Source organism: Orcinus orca, chromosome 9 (assembly GCF_937001465.1).
Source record: "Orcinus orca chromosome 9, mOrcOrc1.1, whole genome shotgun sequence".
Taxonomy (NCBI): domain Eukaryota; kingdom Metazoa; phylum Chordata; class Mammalia; order Artiodactyla; family Delphinidae; genus Orcinus; species Orcinus orca.
Window position 1 is genome coordinate 5724934 of NC_064567.1, and position 20296 is coordinate 5745229.

Genomic DNA, 20296 nt, shown 5'->3' on the forward strand with positions numbered 1-20296 from the left:
ACTTTGAATATTCTCAGTAAGGGCTGCTGAGTGTTGAATACACGCACATGTGAAAAAGTGGTAGGAAAAAATAAAGGAATTCCTTGTGTTCGGTTTACTTTATATTAAAATGGTGAGTCTATGACATTTTCCATTTTTCCCACTATAAATATTACATAACAAACGTTTTAAAACATCACCACTAAAATGGATGTCTGATTTTATGCTTTTTGTTTTATAGCTTTGAAGTGATCAAAGTTATCCATGGCAAACTGTTGGATATGGTGGGGAAAGTACAGTAAGTAGTAATAGTTTATCTCTTTTGTTAGATACTCATAATAGTATCTTCTGAACAATCAAATCGGGCACTGACTAGGGTACTTTGGCTTTTTTTCCCCTTGTTTTAATAGGATACCTATTATGTTGGTTGGGAATAAGAAAGACCTACATATGGAAAGGTATGTAGCTTCTAAATACTGATTTATAAAGTCAAGTCTAAGACGATTTAGTCACTGAAGTTTCATTTTTAATTATTCTTATAGCAAGAATATTTTTAGCTGTAGCATGTCTGTGTTTCTGTGTTCAGAAATGTGGTAGTGACTGTGCATCACAGAAGCAAAACTGCAGTAAAAATCTCAACCTGTCTTGGAAAATGTTTCCTCTTAAAAAGCGCAAACACTGTAGAAAATTATCTTTAGATTCTTTTACGGTTTTGCATAAAGCAGACTCTAAAAAGACAATGGTAGCAGTCATTTATTCAACAAATAGTTTTTTGAGTACCGGGATTAGGATTAGAGCAGTGAACAGGGGAGGAGCCTGACACCTAGAGGAAGAGGCTCACTGGCTGAATTAACGCCTGCAGGACTGCACGGAGGGCCCTTTCAGGATTGCACCATCTTTGGGTGCTTATAGCCGAGCTCGCTTCAAAATAATCAATTGTTGCAGATGCTGGAGTGTTGGTGTCCTGTTCTCCGAACTGTAAGAACTTGCTGGAGCAGGGGTAGCCACCCCATAAGGCAATGTCTGCTCTGTTCCCCAGCTCAGGGGTAACGGAAATGCTTCTCTGCATTACGTACTGGATGAGAATGTTGAGCTGAGCATGCTTCTGCTTCATAAGGAAAAAAACTGATTAAAGCGGAGCCTGTCTCATAAATCAATTATAGATGTTTTGTATAATAAAGAGCAAAGTACTTTAATTAGAATTTTCTTTTTCCATTAGAGTGATCAGTTATGAAGAAGGGAAAGCATTAGCAGAGTCTTGGAACGCAGCTTTTTTGGAATCTTCTGCTAAAGAAAATCAGGTACGTGTTTTTTAAACTTCATTTTGCCCTGCATCCCATCATTCATGGGCGTATGTTCCTCTCAGTCAGCATCTCACCACCATCTTCATCACTCCTGTTCAGTCTTCATCCTTCCACCATTTCTAATACCCATCTTTGGGTTGCTTTAGGACGATACTATTGATGTTTTAATTCAGTCAGTATTCTACTTAAAATGGGACCTAGAATATTTGTAGGATAAATAGAAATTAATAGTAAAGGCAATACTTCCTTTGAGAACATATAGTCTTATTTTTGTTTCATACGAAAGACTGGTACAGAAATAAATCCAGGCATAGAAAAGAAACAAGAATGATCTCACATCACTTTGGCAATAATTTTGTACCCTTACCTCCCCCCTTTTTCTGTTGGGTGGAACTGAGTTAGATGCATGTGTTGTTTTAACACAGAAACTGTTAAGAACCATTTTACAAGCATTTTTCCCAATTTCAGCCCTGCAGATGTTCCTTTAAAAGGCATATCCGAGGAAGGATGTCACTTCTATTTCAGAAGGCTTCCCGTATCTCCTTTTCCCTTTTCCTCCGTGGCATTAATTTAGACCAAGAACGTCCAAGCTTGTCTCCTGCTTCCATGAGTTCTCACCAGTGTATTTCTGTTTGCTGCCATTCACCTTCTGAAGCTACAAATCAGATGATGTCACCCTCAACTAACACTGCCAGTGGGTTGCCCATCATCTGTAGAGCAAACCCCAAGGCCCTAAGCATGATGTTGAGTGCAGGGTGTGATTCGAACTTTTCCGGTTCCTTCTTTCACTGTATCCCTGTACTTTTCAGTCGCACCAAATTCCTCCCACTTAATTAAATACAAGGGGTACTTCCAGATGCCTCCCCTTTACTCTCATTCTTCTCTGACTTGAAATATCCTTTCTCTAATTAACTACATACTTAAAGTATTTTCAACATGTGCTCTTGTTTGATCTTCCAATAAGATTAATTGGCTTTCATTTCTGTGAGGAAACTGTAGTTCAGTGAGGGTGGGTGGCTTGATGTGGTTGAGGACAGTCAGCTGTTCTTCCCCAGCTCCGCCACCTTTCGCCACTAAGCCCCCAGTCCTCAGGGTTCTACTTAAATTCCACTTTCTCCTGGACCCCTGCATGATACGTCCAGCTAAAATTAATAGTAGCTTCTTCTGTCTTATCCCCTTTAATTCATTCTGAGATTCAAGGCCGTATCACTGGCCTTCATTTTCTCCATAATGTCCGGCACAGTGGTTTTATATCTACTAGGTGCTCGGTCAACCCAGGTATCCCTTGATAGGCAAATCTGTTTGTCCCTGTGTCCGCAGGTGAGGGAAGTTAAATCTGTACAATTGATTCCCGAGTTCCAGAGAGCAAGAGATTTATCTGCATCCATTTAGTGCAGAGAGTGAGAATTCAGATAAGAAGAGCTGAGATAGTAAGAGATACCTGTACTGCTTAATTGAATTAAATCAGACATTTATTGGGTGTCTGATCTGTCCTTAAGATCATCCAGTTGAACTGTCTCATTTTAGAAGTGAGGCGTTTTAAGATCCAGAGAGGTAAATAACTTTTCTAAGGTCTATATTTCATATGGTATAAGAACTTGGACTAAATTTTAAATTTAACCCAAATTTAGTCCTCTCTCCTCTCCACCATGCTTTTCTGATGGATGGGAAGAGAGGGCATAACCAAAGTGTAATAGAGATTAGAGTGTTCCTGAGGGAGAGAGAGAGACCGTTCTGTATTAAAAAGTCTGTGTGTGAACCTTAAATGGAATCTGGTTCTAAATCCCTCGTGTAAAAGACATTTTGGGTCAATTGGGGAGATTTGATTACGTTTTAGATATATTAGGGAAATGGTGTTAATTGTCTTAGGTGTAATGATGGTGTTGGGATTATAAAGAGAATATCCTTATTCTTGGAAAATGCAAACCATAGTATGTAGGGGCCAAGTTTCATAATGTCTGCAGCTTAGTTTCAGATGGGATAGATGCGGGGGATGGACAGAAGGAGAGCAAGCAGATATAGCAAAGATGTTAGCATTTGTTGAACTCAGATAGCAGGGCTCAGTGCTTATTATACAATTGTCCCCATTTTTCTGTATGCTTAAAAATTTGCATAATAAAAATTGGAAGGTGGTCAGAAGGTACAAACTTCCAGTTACATAATAAAGAAGTCCTGAGGATGTGATGTATAGCATGGCGACTATGGTTAACAATATTGTATGCTTGAAAACCGCTAAGAGTAGATCTTAAAAGTTCTCATCATAAGAAAGAAAAGTTTGTAACTATGTGTGACCAGCCTTATCGTGGTGATCATTTCACAATATATACATACATCGTCATTATGTTGTACACCTAGAACTAATACATGCTATGTGACAACTATCTCAATTTGAAATTTTTTTTGACGTGGAGGAGTGACGTTGAATGGCCCTAAGCTATCTTTGGTTCTGCTTTTGCTAACTTCGCTCCGTTGTGTTTCTCTTTGGTGAAAATCTGAGGATCCTAAAACAATTATTCTGTTTGACTTTATAATTATGTAGCCATCATCACCAGTCTCACTATTCATGTAGGTTCACGTAGCCCCTGTGCATTGTGTTACTGTTCTGTGCGTTTCTGGCCGTTGCTTTGTTATTCCTTGCAGCATCCTCAAAGGTGTAGACACCTTATGGACCCTACCTCGAATGTAATTAAGAGGGATTGCTTAGTAAGGCGTGTTGCCTCAGGTTAATTTATCTTTTGAGAGTGACCTATAATGGTATGCTTAGGGTATGTTATTAAACTACTTTTTGGTCGGAGGATGCAGGCCTTTTCTCTATCTCGTTTATGTTATACTTTACCATAGCTTAAGATTTTTAATATGGTTCTGGATAGATTTACTTTTTAACCTTTTAGTTTCCTTTAGAAGGTAGGATACTGCCTTTTCAGTACCCATATAAAAGATGAAATTGTTCTCAAGGCTTAAAGTTAAAATGAAAAAATTCCAACTGCTGTAATTCTTTTAAAGTTTTGATAAATTTAGTAGATTTATCTGATATTAACCAAAACTCTAAAAGAAGGCAAGGGTGCAGTACAGTGACCTCAAACATCCCAGACAAGCTAGAAGATCAGATGACCCAACTCACTGTTGTCTCGGTTACTTTAGCACCTCCATCAGATCAACAAATACCTTACTCGACGTGAAATAATCCTCAAAGGCAGAACGATTCTTGTACCCAAGTTAGGTAAATACAGTGATGATATGCATATCCTTGGAAAGCAGCAGTCCTGACCAGTTGTCTGGACACTCCTCAGCCCTCGGTTGTGGCTCTCGTGACACTGCTCACCTTGTTGTTGAGTGTGCTGAAGACAGTTGGATCCTAAGCCTAGGGAGTTTCTCCCCATCGGGTGGGGAGAAACCAAGTAATTCTAATCCCTTATGTTAAGAGGTATGATTGGTTCTAATCCACATATATACTAGAGTGCTTACTACTCTTGGTCTATGTAGTAGGAAGAGAGAGAATTTGTGTAGTAAAGAGACATCCACGTCAATAGTCACGTGATCAGAGACCCATCTTTGTGAACCGCTCAAATTTTTTATTGATAAATTTTCAAATGTAGCTTTGTATTACTTAGCAAAAATCCAGTATTTTAAAATAAACTGTCCTCAGTGGAGTTCAGTCAGATTTGTTGATTACAAAGTGCACAGTGGTAAAAATTATCAAGTCAGTGAGAATACTGCACTTTGACTATTACTGAACTATGGGATGTGTTTGCAGTTCTGGGTTATTTTCTGTGGAGGCCTTCACAAATTGTATTTCAGCAATTTGATGGAAGAGAATGCATTTTGTCAGATCACACAGGTAATCAAGGAGAATGCTAAGATTTATCTAGAAAGCCAGATTCCAGGCACGCTCTATTTTTTTTGTAAGAGCTTGGCATGCATCTTTCCACACATTTTTCTGTGCTTTTTTTTTTGGCTGCGTTGGGTCTTCATTGCTGCGCGCAGGCTTTCTCTAGTTGTGATGAGCGGGGACTACTCTTGGTTGCAGTGTGCGGGCTTCTCATTGTGGTGGCTTCTCTTGTTGCAGAGCACAGGCTCTAGGCATGCAGGCTTCAGTAGTTGCAGCATGCATGCTCAGTAGTTGTGGCTCGCGTGCTCTAGAGCGCAGGCTCAGTAGTTGTGGCACGTGGGCTTAGTTGCTCCGTGGCATGTGGGATCTCCCTGACCAGGGCTCAAACCCGTGTCCCCTGCATTGGCAGGTGGATTCTAAACCACTGCGCCACAAGGGAAGCCCTGTGCTTTTTTTTTAGGATGAAATAAATAACAACTTGCCTGCATAGTTGTGGGAAAGGAGGGGAATTGGTAATGCAGAAAGGAGGGTGCTTGCTGAAGTCAGTGGCCTTGATTAGACAGGAGAGGTGGGCCTGGGGCTGGCTTGGGCTCACTTAGGGGTGCCTCCTTTGTGCCAGCAGGAAAGAGGGAACCAGAGTAGATGAGCCCAGATTCAAGGGCATGGTCATTGGTGGACGGAGTATGGAGAGCTCGCTTATGAATGCTGCTTCTGTTTTCCCAGTGAAACGTAGAACCCAGTCATCAGCCGAGGGTGAGAGCGGGGAAGAGGTTTAGCGATCCCAGTGGAAGGAAGAGGCATGACCCCTTCATCCTGGGGGCTGACTGGACCAGAGAAATGTGGTTGGGCTGCTGGGGCAGCAGGGGTCCCCTTTGGTTTCAGGGTCCTGGAGGTGTGTCCATGGGCTGTGTCCGCTGTGTGGCGCAGGCAGCGAGCAGGCAGACAGGTGGCAGGGAAGGGAGTAGGAGGCCGGTGACTGCCCTGGGGACGTCTGCGCTGGCCGGGAGGCGAGAGAAGGAAGATGGGGGCTGGAGGGGGGGCGGCTGCTTGGTGATGACAAGACCTGGGTGCTGCCCTGCGAGGTTTTTGAAAACAGGAGCATTTTTGGATGATCACAGTGACCGCATTTAAAGGACAGGGACTGACGTTCGGCCTAAGTGAGGATTTCCTGCCCTAAATGATAGTGGCTCCTCCTTGTGAAGGGCTGGTCCCTGGGGCTGAGAGATGCAGTCGGGAGGGAGAGGAGGTCCCCTGGGGGTGTGCAAGGCCAGTGTGGCGTGAGTGGTGGCGGAGGTGGAGCCGCTGCCCCGGAGGAGGGGGGTGAGGCCGGGGGTGACTCGGGGCTCTAGGTGGCCTAGAGGAAGCAGGCTCGGAGGGCACGGGTGTCATCTCACGGCCTAAGAGCCACAGCTGAGAGTTTTTAGGAAGTGGGAGGGGAAAGGGTGTGACAGGCAGGGGGTGGGGTGCCAGGCCAGGCGAAAGAGCCCCTGCCCTGCTGTAGTCCCAGAGCGCCCGCCCCGGGGGGTGAGCCAGCAGGGGATACTCCATCCTGGAGGTCCAGAGGCGCCACAGGAGGCGGAGTAGGCGGGGCTTCCTGTGACTGATGAAAGCAGGGCTCAGAAGTGTGATTTGAGGTTAGTTCCGGTGGTCTGCAGTCACCACGTGGGGGGAGGGGAGGGAGGAATCCCAGGCTCCTGCGGCCCGCGGCCGCCTCGTAGGCCTCCACACCTGGACCTCCACGTGCAGGGCAGGCCGTGGGCCTTTTCCAGTCCCGCCAGCAGCATCAGTGTTCCTCGTGGCTCCGCTGTTAACGCTAACATTGTCATCGGTTTTCTCTCTGGTTTCAGACTGCTGTTGATGTTTTTAGAAGGATAATTTTGGAGGCAGAGAAAATTGACGGGGCCGCCTCACAAGGAAAGTCCTCCTGCTTGGTGATGTGATTCTACTGCAGAACCTGAGGGCACTGGGAACCTGGCCTGCCTGAGGAGGCAACCTGCCCATTTTCCTTTAAGATAAACTCTGCTTCATTTCTCTTCTGTTAACCTGAAAGATTTCATTTGGGTCAGAGCTTCTCTCCCAACCCCTCCTTTCAGATTATGTTAAACTCTGACTCGGTCCAAATGAGTTCACTTCCATTTTCAAATTTTGAGCAATCATATTTTCAATTTATATATTGTATTTCTTAATAATATTATGACCAAGAATTTTATTGCATTAATTTTTCAGTGTAGTTCGTTGTTTAAAATAATGTAATCATCCAAATGATACATATTGTTACACTACTATTAACTAGGCTTCAGTATGTCAGTGTTCATTCCGTTGTGTTAAGTGTATACTTGTAAATAAAATAGCTGCAAAGCCTAACCGTTGTGCCCCTCAGTGTGGCTTCTAAAGGAGACCTGTCCCCCTGAGGCTTCCTTCCCCGCCTCCGGGGAGGCGCCAGCTTGGATCCCAGGAGCCAGTGGAGCATGTGGCCCGCCAGGCGGCTGTGGGCACTTGGGGTAGAGTGCCCGAACGGGGGGGTGGCATTCCTGTTGGCTAAAGCCGAGTGACCTTGGGGGGGGTCTGTGAGGGGAGTTGCTCCCCAATAATAACTGTTCTCCCCACCTTGGTTGGAATGTTTCATGCAGGTAGGGCTGCAGGCTTACTTAGAGCCTTCCGGCCACCCTCTTGCTTGTCTCTTAGCTACTTGAAGGAAAGGGGACCTAAAGATACACTTACTGTCTCTCCTTTTACTTAGCTTGGTGTCCACGGCAGACAGGATCTGACTTAGAAAATAGATTGGCCTGTCACTATCCCAAAACCTCCAGGAGTTTAAAGGATGGGGAAGATTGCCTGGTAAGTGTTCTGTGTCAGGGCTTCATGAACCTCCCTCAGACCCAGACTGCCTACTTCCCGTTCTGCCAAGAGCAGCTTTGAGGGAGAGTCGAGGATTTCAATTGCCTGGTGGCCATCACCTCAACTCTGAGAGTTCAAGTTGAGCAAAATTTTTTAAATGATGTTCCTTCCCAGTTAGAATTTCACAGCCATTTCTAACCTTTAGGGAAATGTTACTGAGTCTATTGATAAAACAAAATATTGCTTTGTAACTGATTTTTTTTTCTTTTTTTTTGCGGTACGCGGGCCTCTCACTGTTGTGGCCTCTCCCGTTGCGGAGCACAGGCTCCGGACGCACAGGCTCAGCGGCCATGGCTCACGGGGCCCAGCCGCTCCGCGGCATGTGGGATCTTCCCGGACCGGGACACGAACCCACATCCCCTGCATCGGCAGGCGGATTCTCAACCACTGCGCCACCAGGGAAGCCCTGTAACTGATTTTTTAATGAAAAATTATGTTTTTAGAATATGCCATTATGGACTTCCCTGGTGGCACGGTGGTTTGAGAATCCACCTGCCAATGCAGGGGACACCGGTTCGAGCTCTGGTCCAGGAAGATCCCACATGCCGCGGAGCAACTAAGCCCACGCGCCACAATACTGAGCCTGCGCTCTAGAGCCTGCAAGCCACAACTGCTGAGCCTGCGTGCCCACGACTACTGAAGTCCGTGCGCCTAGAGCCCGTGCTCCGCAACAAGAGAAGCCACCGCAATGAGAAGCCAGCACACTGCAACCAAGAGTAGCCCCTGGTTGCCGCAACTAGAGAAAGCCTGTGTGCAGCAACGAAGGCCCAACATGGCCAACAATTAATTAATTTTTTAAAAAAGAATGCGTCATTATTTTGAATCTTTATAGTTTGTGTCTTATCGTTGAAGGATGCAATTTGAGCCAGGATGAAAAAGACCTCCACCAAATACTTTTTAAATACAAATAAGTTTTAGCAATGTAGTATCATTACTTACTAACAGGGTTTATTCTTAGGCGTAATATGTGTCAGTACTCACTGGATGGAGCCACATTAAATCTGGATTCAGTTCATCCAGGCAACATTTTACATCTGATAAGTTATTTCTGTGTAAATGGAATCTTGGGGCAGCCTGTTCTTGCAACTACAGTTTGACTCTCACGAAATGTCCTCTAGGCCTAGCTGCCCTGTTTGGAGGTGACGTGGATCTCTTTACATGGTGTGGCGCAGCTGTTCATTCAGATGTTTTCTGAGCACCTGCTGTGTGCTACACACCATTCTAAGTGCCGTGAACACAACAGAACTCTGCACCCTGTAGAACTTACGTCTGACCTTGCCCCTTGAATAGCACAGGGCAGGCAGTCCTGCTTCCCAGTGCGGTGACCCATCCACAAGATGGTTGATTGGATTACCTGATGGGCTGAGCTTGTGATGTGTTCCGAGGGTGATGTTGCTGAGGGGTGCTCTCCAGTGGTGGGGAGCACGTGACCTGGAGGTGGTGGTGGAAGGCGGTCAGCAGTACCTCTTCTGGTTTGCTTCACGTCCACCCTGTGAAGCAGGTGCTGCCCTATTTACAGTGAGGAAACTGCCTTAGAGGTGTCAGCGACAGTCATTAGCTACATTCACTGTGTCAGCGAATCTAATGATGTGTTATCTGAGCCTTCTGAAGAAATTCTTAGAACTGCCAGGTTTGACTTAAATGTCGTTATTTAATAGTGTATTTCATCACTCCTAAGACCTTTCCTTACATTTTAGCATTTTTCTTTTTTTTTTTTTCTGATTTGAATTTTTCTTTTAAATTCGGATGGAAAATTAAGAACACTTCCGGAACTTCCCTGGTGGCACAGTGGTTAAGAATCCGCCAGCCAATGCAGGGGAGACGTGTTCAACCCCTGGTCCGGGAAGAGCCCACATGCTGCGGAGCAGCTAAGCCCGTGCGCCACAACTACTGAGTACACGTGCCACAGCTCCTGAAGGCCGCGGGCCTAGAGCCCATGCTCCGCAACAAGAGAAGCCACTGTGATGAGAAGCCCGCGCGCAGCAACGAAGACCCAACGCAGCCAAAAATAAATAAATAAATAAATATCCTTCTTAAAAAAAAACTATGAAAAAGAACAATTCAAAGTTCTAAGCACAAGATGCAGGTACGTCATGTGGTGGACTTGCTTCTTCAGCTGGAGGTGAACCTGGCAGCTGACGGAAAGAATCCGCACTAACAAACAGCAAACTGCACAAGGATTGTCCCCGTGAAGAAGCCGGTGACGTGGCGTTCGATTTTCCCAGCTTGGCTCCTTCCCCAAAGTTGAGGCTCTGGAGTCCTGAGTCTTCGGCATTTAACTAGTTCTTCACTGGGGGGAGGGGCTGGGACTGTCCCGCCACATGTAAACCGACCTTTGTCATAGATCGCTTTTATAATGAGAGAGCAGCCAGGGCGCGTTGCCACATCTTCCCCATTCTCCGTGTGTTCCTTGGTGACGCAGAAGTTATCCCCACACGGGCAGGGGTAGAAGTACATCTCCGAGACCTCGTCATATTGGAAGTCCTTGATCTCCACCTCATGAAACGCTGCCATCGTCACTGGGGCCAGGAGAGGTCTTGTCGCCTCCGCCATTTTAGCATTTTTCTTAGTGGGACATACAACGCAGCCTTGGATTCATTGAAGCACAGTAGGTGCGAATACAAAACTCGGCGCATATCCAAGGCTGTCTTGCAGCTCATAATACAAAGTGTAAGATCACAGGACAAATTCAGATTAGTGTGATGGAATTTTGCTAAAACTAAATTGTTCGCTCCCCGCCCTCTAGAGCGCCGTGTCTCCCCGCCGTGTCACTGACGGTGCTCTCGCCTGAATTGCTCATCACCTCCTTGTCACCACGTCCAGTAGGTATTTCCTGGCCTCTGTCCTGACCCTCCAGCATTGCACGCAGTTGGTGACTTCTCTCTGAAGGTCTCTGTCTCCGCCTTCTGGTCTTCCTCCCAGCTCACTGTTGCTGCCTTGGCCTCCTCCATTAACCTCTCGATGGGCCATTTTTCCTTCTCCCCTTCCTTGATTTCATCCTGTCACATAGCTCTCACGCCGTGTTTCCTGAAGACCAAAATTCCTTTCTCGCACCCTGACCTCTGGGCTCCAGGCTTGTCTTCTCTTAGATGTCTCATAGGCATCTGAAGTTTATCATGCCCAAATTCTTGATTTTCCCTAAAAACGTGGTCTGCCCTGGACCCTGCTTCGGGAAATGGCACCATCATCCACTAGATACTAAAGCTAGGAGTTGGGGAGCCATCCTCTACCTCTTCCCTTGTGTCCCCTCCCAGCCAGTCCATCAACAAATCCTAAGGGCCCTGCCTTCAAAAATCTTATATTTTGCCCACTTTTCTCCATCTTCACTGCATACTAGTCTCTAACACCACACCCTCCAAATCATTTACTGCAGCCCAAGTCAACTTTTTTTTTTTTTTGGCCACACCGCATCACTTGTGGGATCTTAGTTCCCCGACCAGGGGTCAAACCTGGGTCCACGGCAGTGAAAGCCCAAGTCTTAACCCCTGGACCACCAGGGAATTCCCCAAGTCAACTTGTTTAAAACATAAATTGTTCTGTGTTACCCCTTTGCTTAAAATCCTTTAGTAATAATTGTGCCTGCTCAGGGTCTCCAGGGCATCTCATTCTCCAGCCTTTCTTGTTAAAAAAAAGAAGAGGTTTTTTGTTAGTTTGTCCTTGCCTCAATGTCAAATAAACTGCCACTGATTGTTTTTGATGAACACCCCCAGGGAAAAGGCAGTCAGGTCAAAGACAAGCCTTGCAGATGGGGTTTTCCAGGGAACTACCAGACACTGCAGATGATGACAGTTTTCTGATCAGGGGGCTGAGAAAGCACCAGCCCATCTTGACCCTGCGTGCAGCTGCTAAGGAGGGGTCTGGCAACGGGGCAAGTGACAGTGCCACAAATCTCGCTGTGCTGAGAATCAGCTGGTTTCCTTAAACACCCTTGGACTGGTGCAAGCCTTTAATCTCCAGACCTATGAAAAAGTGATATATTTGGACAGTTTTTTTGACAGTGTTCTCACCGAGTTCTTGAAGGGTCTTCCTGCGCTCTCCCCAATGGCAACCCTCCAGGGTCTCCGCAGTAGCTGTTTGTCTGTTGAACGGATGAGTAGCTGAGCCCTCCCATGGGCTGCTTCCTAGACGGCTTCCGTGGAACTTGGCCTGTGTCTGCTGCAGGGTAGGGGAAATCCTCACCATTCACACAGTGCACCGGGATGACCTTTAATCTTGGGTCCACCCCTTATCGGCTCCTAACAAGGAAGGAGTGCACCTACCGGGCGCCCCTACCATTGTTGGTGCAGCCAGCCTCGGACGCCCCGGACTCAGATGGTAGCAGTCTTCGTTAACAGTAAGTCAGAGGACGCAGAATACGCCGCTGCCTTTTATTTTTTGATTGATTGATTTATTTTTGGCCGCGTTGGGTCTCCGTTGCTGCGTGCGGGCTTTCTCTAGTTGTGGCGAGCGGGGGCTGCTCTTCGTCACGGTGCACGGGCTTCTCATCGCTGTGGCTTCTCGTTGTGGAGCACGGGCTCTAGGCTTGTGGACTTAAGTAGTTGTGGCACGTGTACTCAGTGGTTGTGGCTCGCGGGCTCTAGAGCGCAGGCTCAGTGGTTGTGGTTCGCGGGCTTAGCTGCTCCGCGGCATGTGGGATCTTCCTGGGCCAGGGCTTGAACCCATGTCCCCTTCATTGGCAGGCTGATTCTTAACCACTGTGCCACCAGGGAAGCCCCATGCCCGCTGCCTTTTAGATGATCGGCTAAATGGAAACAAGGTTTAACAATTCTTGGAGAAGTGTAGACTCCAGAGAAAAACATCTCCAGCTCCTGCGGGCTGCAGCCACATGTGAGAGGCTTGCTTGCAGAAGGCTTCTGGCTGCCCTGGTGACTCCAGTTGACCGAGACTGTTGTGCAGGTGAACAGAGGCTGCCATGAAGGCTGTGCCAGCAGGAAACCAGGGCGCCTTCAGAAGCGTTCTCAGAAAATTCCAGAATCACCCCGCTCCTTCACCTCCCCAAGAGCGGACAGTTTTACATTAAGCCAAAAAACTTGACATTGAGTAACATTTTTGTGTTACCCATTCTTCTTACCTTTCCGTACCTTTGATAGCTTCCTAGAATGACCTGGGGAAGTCAGCTCTGGAGTTAGGACTGCAAAGATGCTGAGAGCTAACTTAGCATCTGTTTTCAGAGGAGGGGCCTGATCCCAGAGAGACCCCCCAACTCTTAGTTCATTGTTCGCACTACTGCATGTGTGAACACAACCCCAATACCCACAGGGAACCCCAAATAAATGCAGCCTCAGACTAAGACTCAGAACGTAGCCGTGTGGTCCCATCTCTGCAGCTAGTGCGTATCTTTGGGTAACTTCTTACAGCCTCTGGTCTTCATTCCTGCACCTAGGAAACCTCCCTTTGTCAGGGATTGTTGTAACGGACCCGAGTATGAAAACCTTCGCTGTTCCCAAAGCCCAAATACAAGTGCAGACCATTGCCCTGCGGATGACGAGCTGACCCAGACCCCCGGCCTGAGTTTTCCACCTGACGGCAGGGCCTCCACTGCTTTCTGAAGCTCCCGAGGTTCCCGCCTGTGCGTCCCCCGCCATAGTCGGTGACTCAGAATTCCGGCAGCGCTGCCGTATCATCACGGGGCTGCACATCCAAGAAGGCAAGATGGAGAATCACAGATTACTTCCACAAGCAAGTTTACCACACCAAAAAAAAAAAGTTTCCTTCCAGTCTGGCCCGAGGTATCAAGAACACGTGATAATAAAAGACGTGCGGCTCTGCCACAGTTCATGGTCACATGCACTGAAGGTCCCTCTGGACCCGCAGGGCTCAGTCGCGCACACGCCCCGTCGAACCCTGTGGCCGTGCAGTGGATGAGCCCTGGTCGGGGGACAGACAGCTTGTTCCTTCAGATTCCGAGTGGGGACCTCGGTCCTTCCTCTGAGGACGTCGTCACGCTCAAAGGCCCCTCCAGCTCCCACGTTCTGTTACAACCTGGGAAATGGCCTTGGCTCATTTTTTTTTTCTTCTTTTTTTTTTTTTTTTGGCCGCGCCATGCAGCTTGCAGGATCTTAGTTCACCAACCAAGGATCGAACCCACGCCCTCGGCAGCGAAAGCACGGAGTCCTAACCACTGGACCGCCAGGGAATTCCCAGCTCATCTTTTTAAGTTATGAATTTTCTCAAGAAATAGCATAGGATTCTGGAAATATCATGGCCTCAGCAGTCAAGACCTTTCACCCAGTTCTCACTGCTGCCCAAGAAAGGCCCGGGCAGAGCTTTGATTTATTTCTTCCAAAAACAAAGCAGCCCCTTTCCGGCTGCCGCTCCCACAGGGAGAGCCGCCCTCTGCAAGAGTCGCTGGCTTCCTAGTGTTTTATCATGTTAGTCCCTCCTCCTTCTCCCATCATTACCAGATCAACGAAGAATCCAAGTAAAACCATACGGTAATCTCTGGCTTTTCTATGGGCATCGCTGTGAGGTTGACATGTCCTGAACTTTACCCTAAAAGGCTGAAGCAGAGTGCCAGCCTGGTGTTGACAGCTGGTGCAGCTGGAAAGGTTACATTCCTCGGCCCTGACGTGTGGATTTGTATTATCCCAGAGCAGAAATCATTCAGAGGCACAACCTTTTCTGTGCCTGTAACTGGAGCGTTGCGTGACGTCGTAAAATGATGGAAACAGCTCCAAGTCGGCCACCAACTCCCCTGTGATGCCTGCGGGGGGCGGCTCATCTGCTGGCCACTGGTTCTCAAACTCTGACACGTTCCAGAGCCACCTGGAAGGCTCGGGAAGGCACAAGGGGTGGGGTGGGGGGCTCATGCCCAGAGTCTCTGATTCCACGAAGACATCTGGATTTCTGGCAAGTTCCAGGGCTGCTATTACTAGTGGTTCAGGGACCACATTTTGAGAACCTCTTAGGCAATGATACCTAAGAATGAGGGGGGACCACAGGTAGCAGTTCTGTGACTGCAGGACGTCAGAGCATATGCTGAGTGACCAACCGGTTTGCCTGGGACTTGAGGGGCATTGAATTCTGTCCTCTCAAAATCTATGTTGTAGCTGATCCCCAGCACCTGTGAACGTGACCTCATCTGGAAATAGGGTCTTTGCAGACGTAGTTAGTTAGGATGAGGTCATACTAGAGTAGCGTGGGTCCTGAGCCAATGACTAGTGTCCTTATAAAAAGCGGAAATCTGGACTCAGAGAGACAGATACACAGAAGGAAGAACGCCATATGAGGACAGAGGCAGAGACAGGAGTGATGCAGCTACGTGCCAAGGGATGCCAGGGATTGCCAGCCACCACCAGAAGCCGGGGGAACGTGGAACTGATTCCCCTCGGAGCCTCCAGAGAGGAACCAAGCCTGCCAACATCTGGACTTCAGACTTCTGGCCTCGTATCTGGGAGAGAATACATTTCTGTTGTTCTAAGCCACCCCATTTGTGGTACTTGTTGTGGCCGCCCTCGGGGGTCCCACAAGGTCAGACTTTCACTTTGAAAACCAGGACAGTCCCTGGCAAACCAGAACGAGCTGGTCACCGTAAGCGTGATCAAGCGAAGTTCACACGGCCGGAACTCTCAGGTTTACAGAGGAGGAAGCTGATGCCCCGAGAAGTTGTGACCTGCTGTCCTTGGTCCACTCGGGCCATGCTCACTGAACGCCACAGACTGGGGTGGCCCATGACAATGGAGGTTTTTCTCTCATCGTTGGAGGCTGGGAAGTCCAAGATCAAGGCGCCGGCAGACTGGGTCTCGGAGAGGCCTGCCCCCTGGCTTACAGGCATGGTCCTCATGTGGTGGGAGGGATGAGGGAGCTCTCGGGGTCTTCATTAGGCACGGGCCCATTCGTGAGGCTCCACCCTTATGACTGCGCACCTCGCGAAGACCCCAGCGCCTCACAGCACCACACTGGGGCTTAGGATTTCAACCTATGAATTCGGGGGACGCAAACGTTCAGTCTGTGACGCCTGCCAAGGGTCACCTCGCATTCGTGTGAGAACCTAGAACACGAGCCTTCTAAGAGTGGACCACGGCCCCCAGATGCTTCACGTACACGTGTGCACTGTTGGGCCGCACCCCGCAGGCCTACAAGACCGAAGAAAGAGCCCAGAGTCAGCAGCACAGACATCAGTGGTCTGATGGATGGGGGAACTTACACGTCTGAAGCAAGGTCCCGGAGCGACACCCCACCATGTGAGGCTGACAGTGGGCAGGACGTGGAGGCAGCCTTCGCTTCCGGTGGGGAAGGGGAGATGACCAGTTATGGGGGGAATTGACGTCAGGTTGGCTCATTAGTTACCAGGGAAACCAGCAGAAGGGCACACCCCTCACCGCCCCTTTGATAAGAACAGTCACCAGCTGGGGCCTGGGGCACGTACGTAGGAAGCTCAGTCTTGTGCATAGGGCGTAGGTGAAGCAGGCCCTAGTCCGGAAGGGGATGTACAGAGAGCAAGAGAGCTGCCATCACGAGAGGCCTGACCGTACAGCACATACGTGAGCGTGTGAGCCGCACTGCAGCCTCAGGTGGGGGTGGGGGGCTTCGTGCAGAGTCACACTGAGTGGGTTCCGGAGCGAGACCTAGATTTTGCATTTCTGACGAGTGCAACGTGATGCCGATGCTGCTGGAAGCTGCCTGGGTTATATAACCCCCTCGGGAACATGCAGCCCCTGGAATAAAGAAGTGACCTTGGGCTGACTGCTGGGGAGGGTGGAGGACCCAGGTTCTTGCCCTTGCTCTGCCACCTGGGGGGACAATCCACATTTCTGGATTCACCTTTTTCCATCTGCAAAATGAAGAAGCAGTTGAACCCAATCGGTTGTTTCCACTTGCGCGTGTTTCTCGAGCTGGATTCTGGTGTTCCACTACAAAATGAAAATTGTTTTAGACAAAAATTTTATTTCAGTCTCGAGGTCGTTTTTCCCAACGATTTTTCTTTAATAGGTGACACCTGCAGCCAGTTGTCCAAGTGACTTAACCCCAAATAACACATCTATTCTAAGGGCTGCCGGTGCGTCGGGGGTGGGGGTGAGGGTGAGGGTGGGGCGAGGTGGGTCTTTCTAAGTTGAGAGCAACTGGGGCGGAGCCTGAGCCCCCGCCCCGCCCCCGGCCGCGTTTGCTCTGTCGCCTCCTGGAGTCCGAGGAAGGCACGGACTCTGCGCCCTTTTTCTCCGCATTCCTGACCCGCTGCAGCCCGTACTGGGGTGTAGGTTTCCCGAGGCCCTGCCCTAGTGACCTGCAAGCTTGTCCATGGTTTCTTTTCTCACTTTCCGAGATTCCTTTTCGGGTTTTCGGGGTGAAGGGCTATCAGAAAGCGGGGGACTCCGCAGGAGAGGGAGGGGAGCCCGACGCCGGAGTAGGGGCGGGGTGGGGGGGGGCGGTCGGCGGGGGGAGGGGCAGGCCCGGTGCTCCGCGTGTTAACATCTCAGAGCTCCGCAAGGAAGGGGGTGTGAGAGATGCCACGCGGTTGTTCCCGGCCCCCAAGTCCACGCGCACGCGCCACGGCCCCCCGCGAGGAGGTCGGCCCTTCATCTCTCCCCCAGATCCCGGCGCCGAGGGCGCGGCGGGCTGCATCTTCCTCGCAGGCTCCCTGCCCGTCCTGCCACCCGCCCCTGATGGGTGACTGGCCACCAACAGCTCCTGTGTTACCTTTCCGTAGGCGCCAGTGCTGCCTGGCCAGTGGGCTCCCCACCCCCTCGAGGTGCTAAGAGTCACCAGGCGCCCGGAGCCGGTTCTGGCCTCTCAGGGAAGATGCAATTCCATCCCTCTGTCTACTGGCGGCTCTGTGATGAGTTTCCTGAGCCGGGAGAAGCCCGGTGAAAACTCTGTTTGGGGAAGACTGATCTGCTGATGGGCGCCCCGGCTTCCTTTTCTGGGATGAGGTGAGGGAGGCCAAGGAAACAGAAGGAACCACGGAGGAGAGCATCTGCTGCTTAAACTTCTCGACTCCCACCTCACCCCCAGCCCCGCCTGGGCGATGCTGTCTATTGAGGGAAAGTGGACAGCACCAACTCTTCCCACAATGGGAACACACTCCAGTCTTGGGAAGCCGGGAAAGGGGGCCCGGAGGCTGGCCTCCTCTTAGCGTTTCCCCCTCTCAGATGAGAGCACCCCTGGGAGGGCGGGGGCGCAGGACGGGAAGCAGGTTAGGGGCGGGGAACTCAGATTCAAAACATAGGGAAGGGACCGAGGGCCACATGCAAATGTTCCATAAACTCGGATTCGAATATTAGCAGTGGAAAAAGGGTACCACAGCAGATAAAAACATTTAAAATTTTTAAATGGACACTATGAACATCTATATGCCAGTAAATCTGAAAACTTAGATGGATGGTCAATGGAATGGAAGACTATAAATGACCAATAATGACTCGAGAAAAAATACAACGCCCAAACAGAACTGTAAGTGTTAAAGGAATTGAATCCGTAGTCAAAATATCTAACCATATATAAAGCACTAACGGGGCTTCCCTGGTCGCGCAGTGGTTAAGAATCCACCTGCCAATGCAGGGGACACGTGTTCGCGCCCTGGTCCAGGAAGATCCCACATGCCGCGGAGCACCTAAGCCCGTGCACCACAGCTACTGAGCCTGCACTCTAGAGCCTGCGAGCCACAACTACTGAGCCCGCGAGCCACAACTACTGGAGACCGCGCACCTAGAGCCCGTGCTGCACAAGAGAAGCCACGGCAATGAGAGGCCCGCGCACCGCAACGAAAAGTAGCCCCCGCTCGCCACAACTAGAGAAAGCCCGCAGGCAGCAACGAAGACCCAACGCAGCCAAAAAATAAGTTAATTACTTTTCAAAAAAATGGAAAGATAAAGGAGGAGATTGGAGATCGCAGCCGGGCCCTAACTGCTCACTTTCCCCTGCTCTTGAAGCCTCACAGCAGGGCTGTAGAGGAGGAGTTTCTCTGTCCCTCTCCCAGCTTAGGCGACGGGGACTCTGGGCCAAAAGCCAAGACCACAGTGGGCGTGACTCGCTGGGGTGCTCCTTCCTGCCGTCACAGCAGGCCCGGGGCTTGTGGATCTCGGGACACCTGAGCCCTGCTCCGGGGGGACAGTGGCGAGTGACACAGGGGGAGACAACACAAGCTGCCCTCTGCCCGGGACGGAGCAGACACCAGCCCTCTCCCGTGCCAAGTGGCCAGGACATCCCCTGTGGTGACATCCATCTGTGCTAATGAACAGGAGGGGACCAACGCTTCTCCCCTTGGACAGCACGCAGTAGCCACATAACTAGTTCCTCGCAGGCCGGGATCCATCTGTGACAGCCAGGCTGCGTGACTCCTGTTGGATCTTCCCATGTCGCCCTCGCTCTTGTGGGGGCCACCCTGGCCGGTACTAAGGGGCAGAGAGAGACAGTGAGGATGGAGAAGTGGGGAGGGGGAAGCCAGGTCTGCTGGGCCCTGAGACTCTTGGGGCTTAAGGGTGACACAGAGGGAGGAGAGGTTGCAGGTGGCAGCCAGGTTCAGGACTCGGGTCGCTGGGCAGGTCATGGAGTGGGTTTCAGAGGAAGAAGATGATCAGGTTTTAAACATCTTGACCTTGAAGGACCGTGGCATCTGGGTGGGCGGAGGTGCCCGGGAGGCAGTTGGGTCCTCAGCCATGGAGTTCGGCAGAGTAGTCTGGGCTGGAGATCATGACTTGGGGGTCATGGGGGCTGCTACCCCCTGGGGAGAGGCTGTAGAAGGAGGAGGTGTGTGAGGGTGGGCCTGAAGTGGGAGGGAGGTGCAGGTGAACTTCCAGACGATCACTGGTGTCCCTGCTACGTGGAGAGGCACAGTACCACCCCTTCGGTCCAGCCCCTGGGGTGAGGTGGGTCCGCCTTTGAGAGGACAGTTTTCCTCGGTGGGGAAGAGGGCGGTTTCTGAAGCCAGAGGGAGTGGATTCTTTTTGTGGCAGGTGACGAATGAAAATATAAGAGAGGGTTGCAGTGTTGGGATGAAAGGGGACTGTTTTAATACAGTTGTTATTTTTTAGGTATAATTTACACACAATAATGATTTACATACCTCTGGACCATGCACTGTCCGACCTGCTGCCCATCACTGAAGATTTGTTCTACCTTGTCCAGATTTCAAATAGAATCATCCAATGTGCAGTCTTTTCTGTCTGCCTCCTTCAGCTCAGTGTAATGTTTTTGAGACTTTGTTTTCTTTGCTTTTCTGTGTTTATCAGTAGTTTGTCCCTTTTTCCTGCTGAGGGATGTTCCCCTGTCTGGGTGAACTGTGATTTCTTTATCTGTTGAAGGAGGCCTGGCGCTTCCACGCTGGTGTTATCAGGAGTGAGCCACTGTG

General features: G+C 49.6%; 2 protein-coding genes across 3 annotated transcripts in view; one reads left to right on the forward strand and one right to left on the reverse strand.

The window, feature by feature from the left end:
- RHEB (Ras homolog, mTORC1 binding) overlaps nt 1-7476 on the forward strand; it is a 47525-nt gene extending 40049 nt beyond the window's left edge. For both annotated transcript variants that reach the window (XM_004281211.3, XM_049715180.1), the window contains 4 exons: nt 221-277; nt 390-437; nt 1199-1280; nt 6960-7476. In XM_004281211.3, coding sequence (XP_004281259.1) covers nt 221-277; nt 390-437; nt 1199-1280; nt 6960-7052 — 280 coding nt within the window. In that variant the 3' untranslated portion in view covers nt 7053-7476. The remainder of the gene's footprint in view (nt 1-220; nt 278-389; nt 438-1198; nt 1281-6959) is intronic.
- A 2638-nt stretch (nt 7477-10114) lies between these two features.
- LOC101274296 (DPH3 homolog) lies at nt 10115-12502 on the reverse strand. The gene has a single exon (XM_049715181.1). The coding sequence runs from the start codon at nt 10561-10563 to the stop codon at nt 10165-10167; it is 399 nt and encodes a 132-aa protein (XP_049571138.1). The 5' UTR covers nt 10564-12502; the 3' UTR covers nt 10115-10164.
- Nucleotides 12503-20296: the final 7794 nt, after the last annotated feature.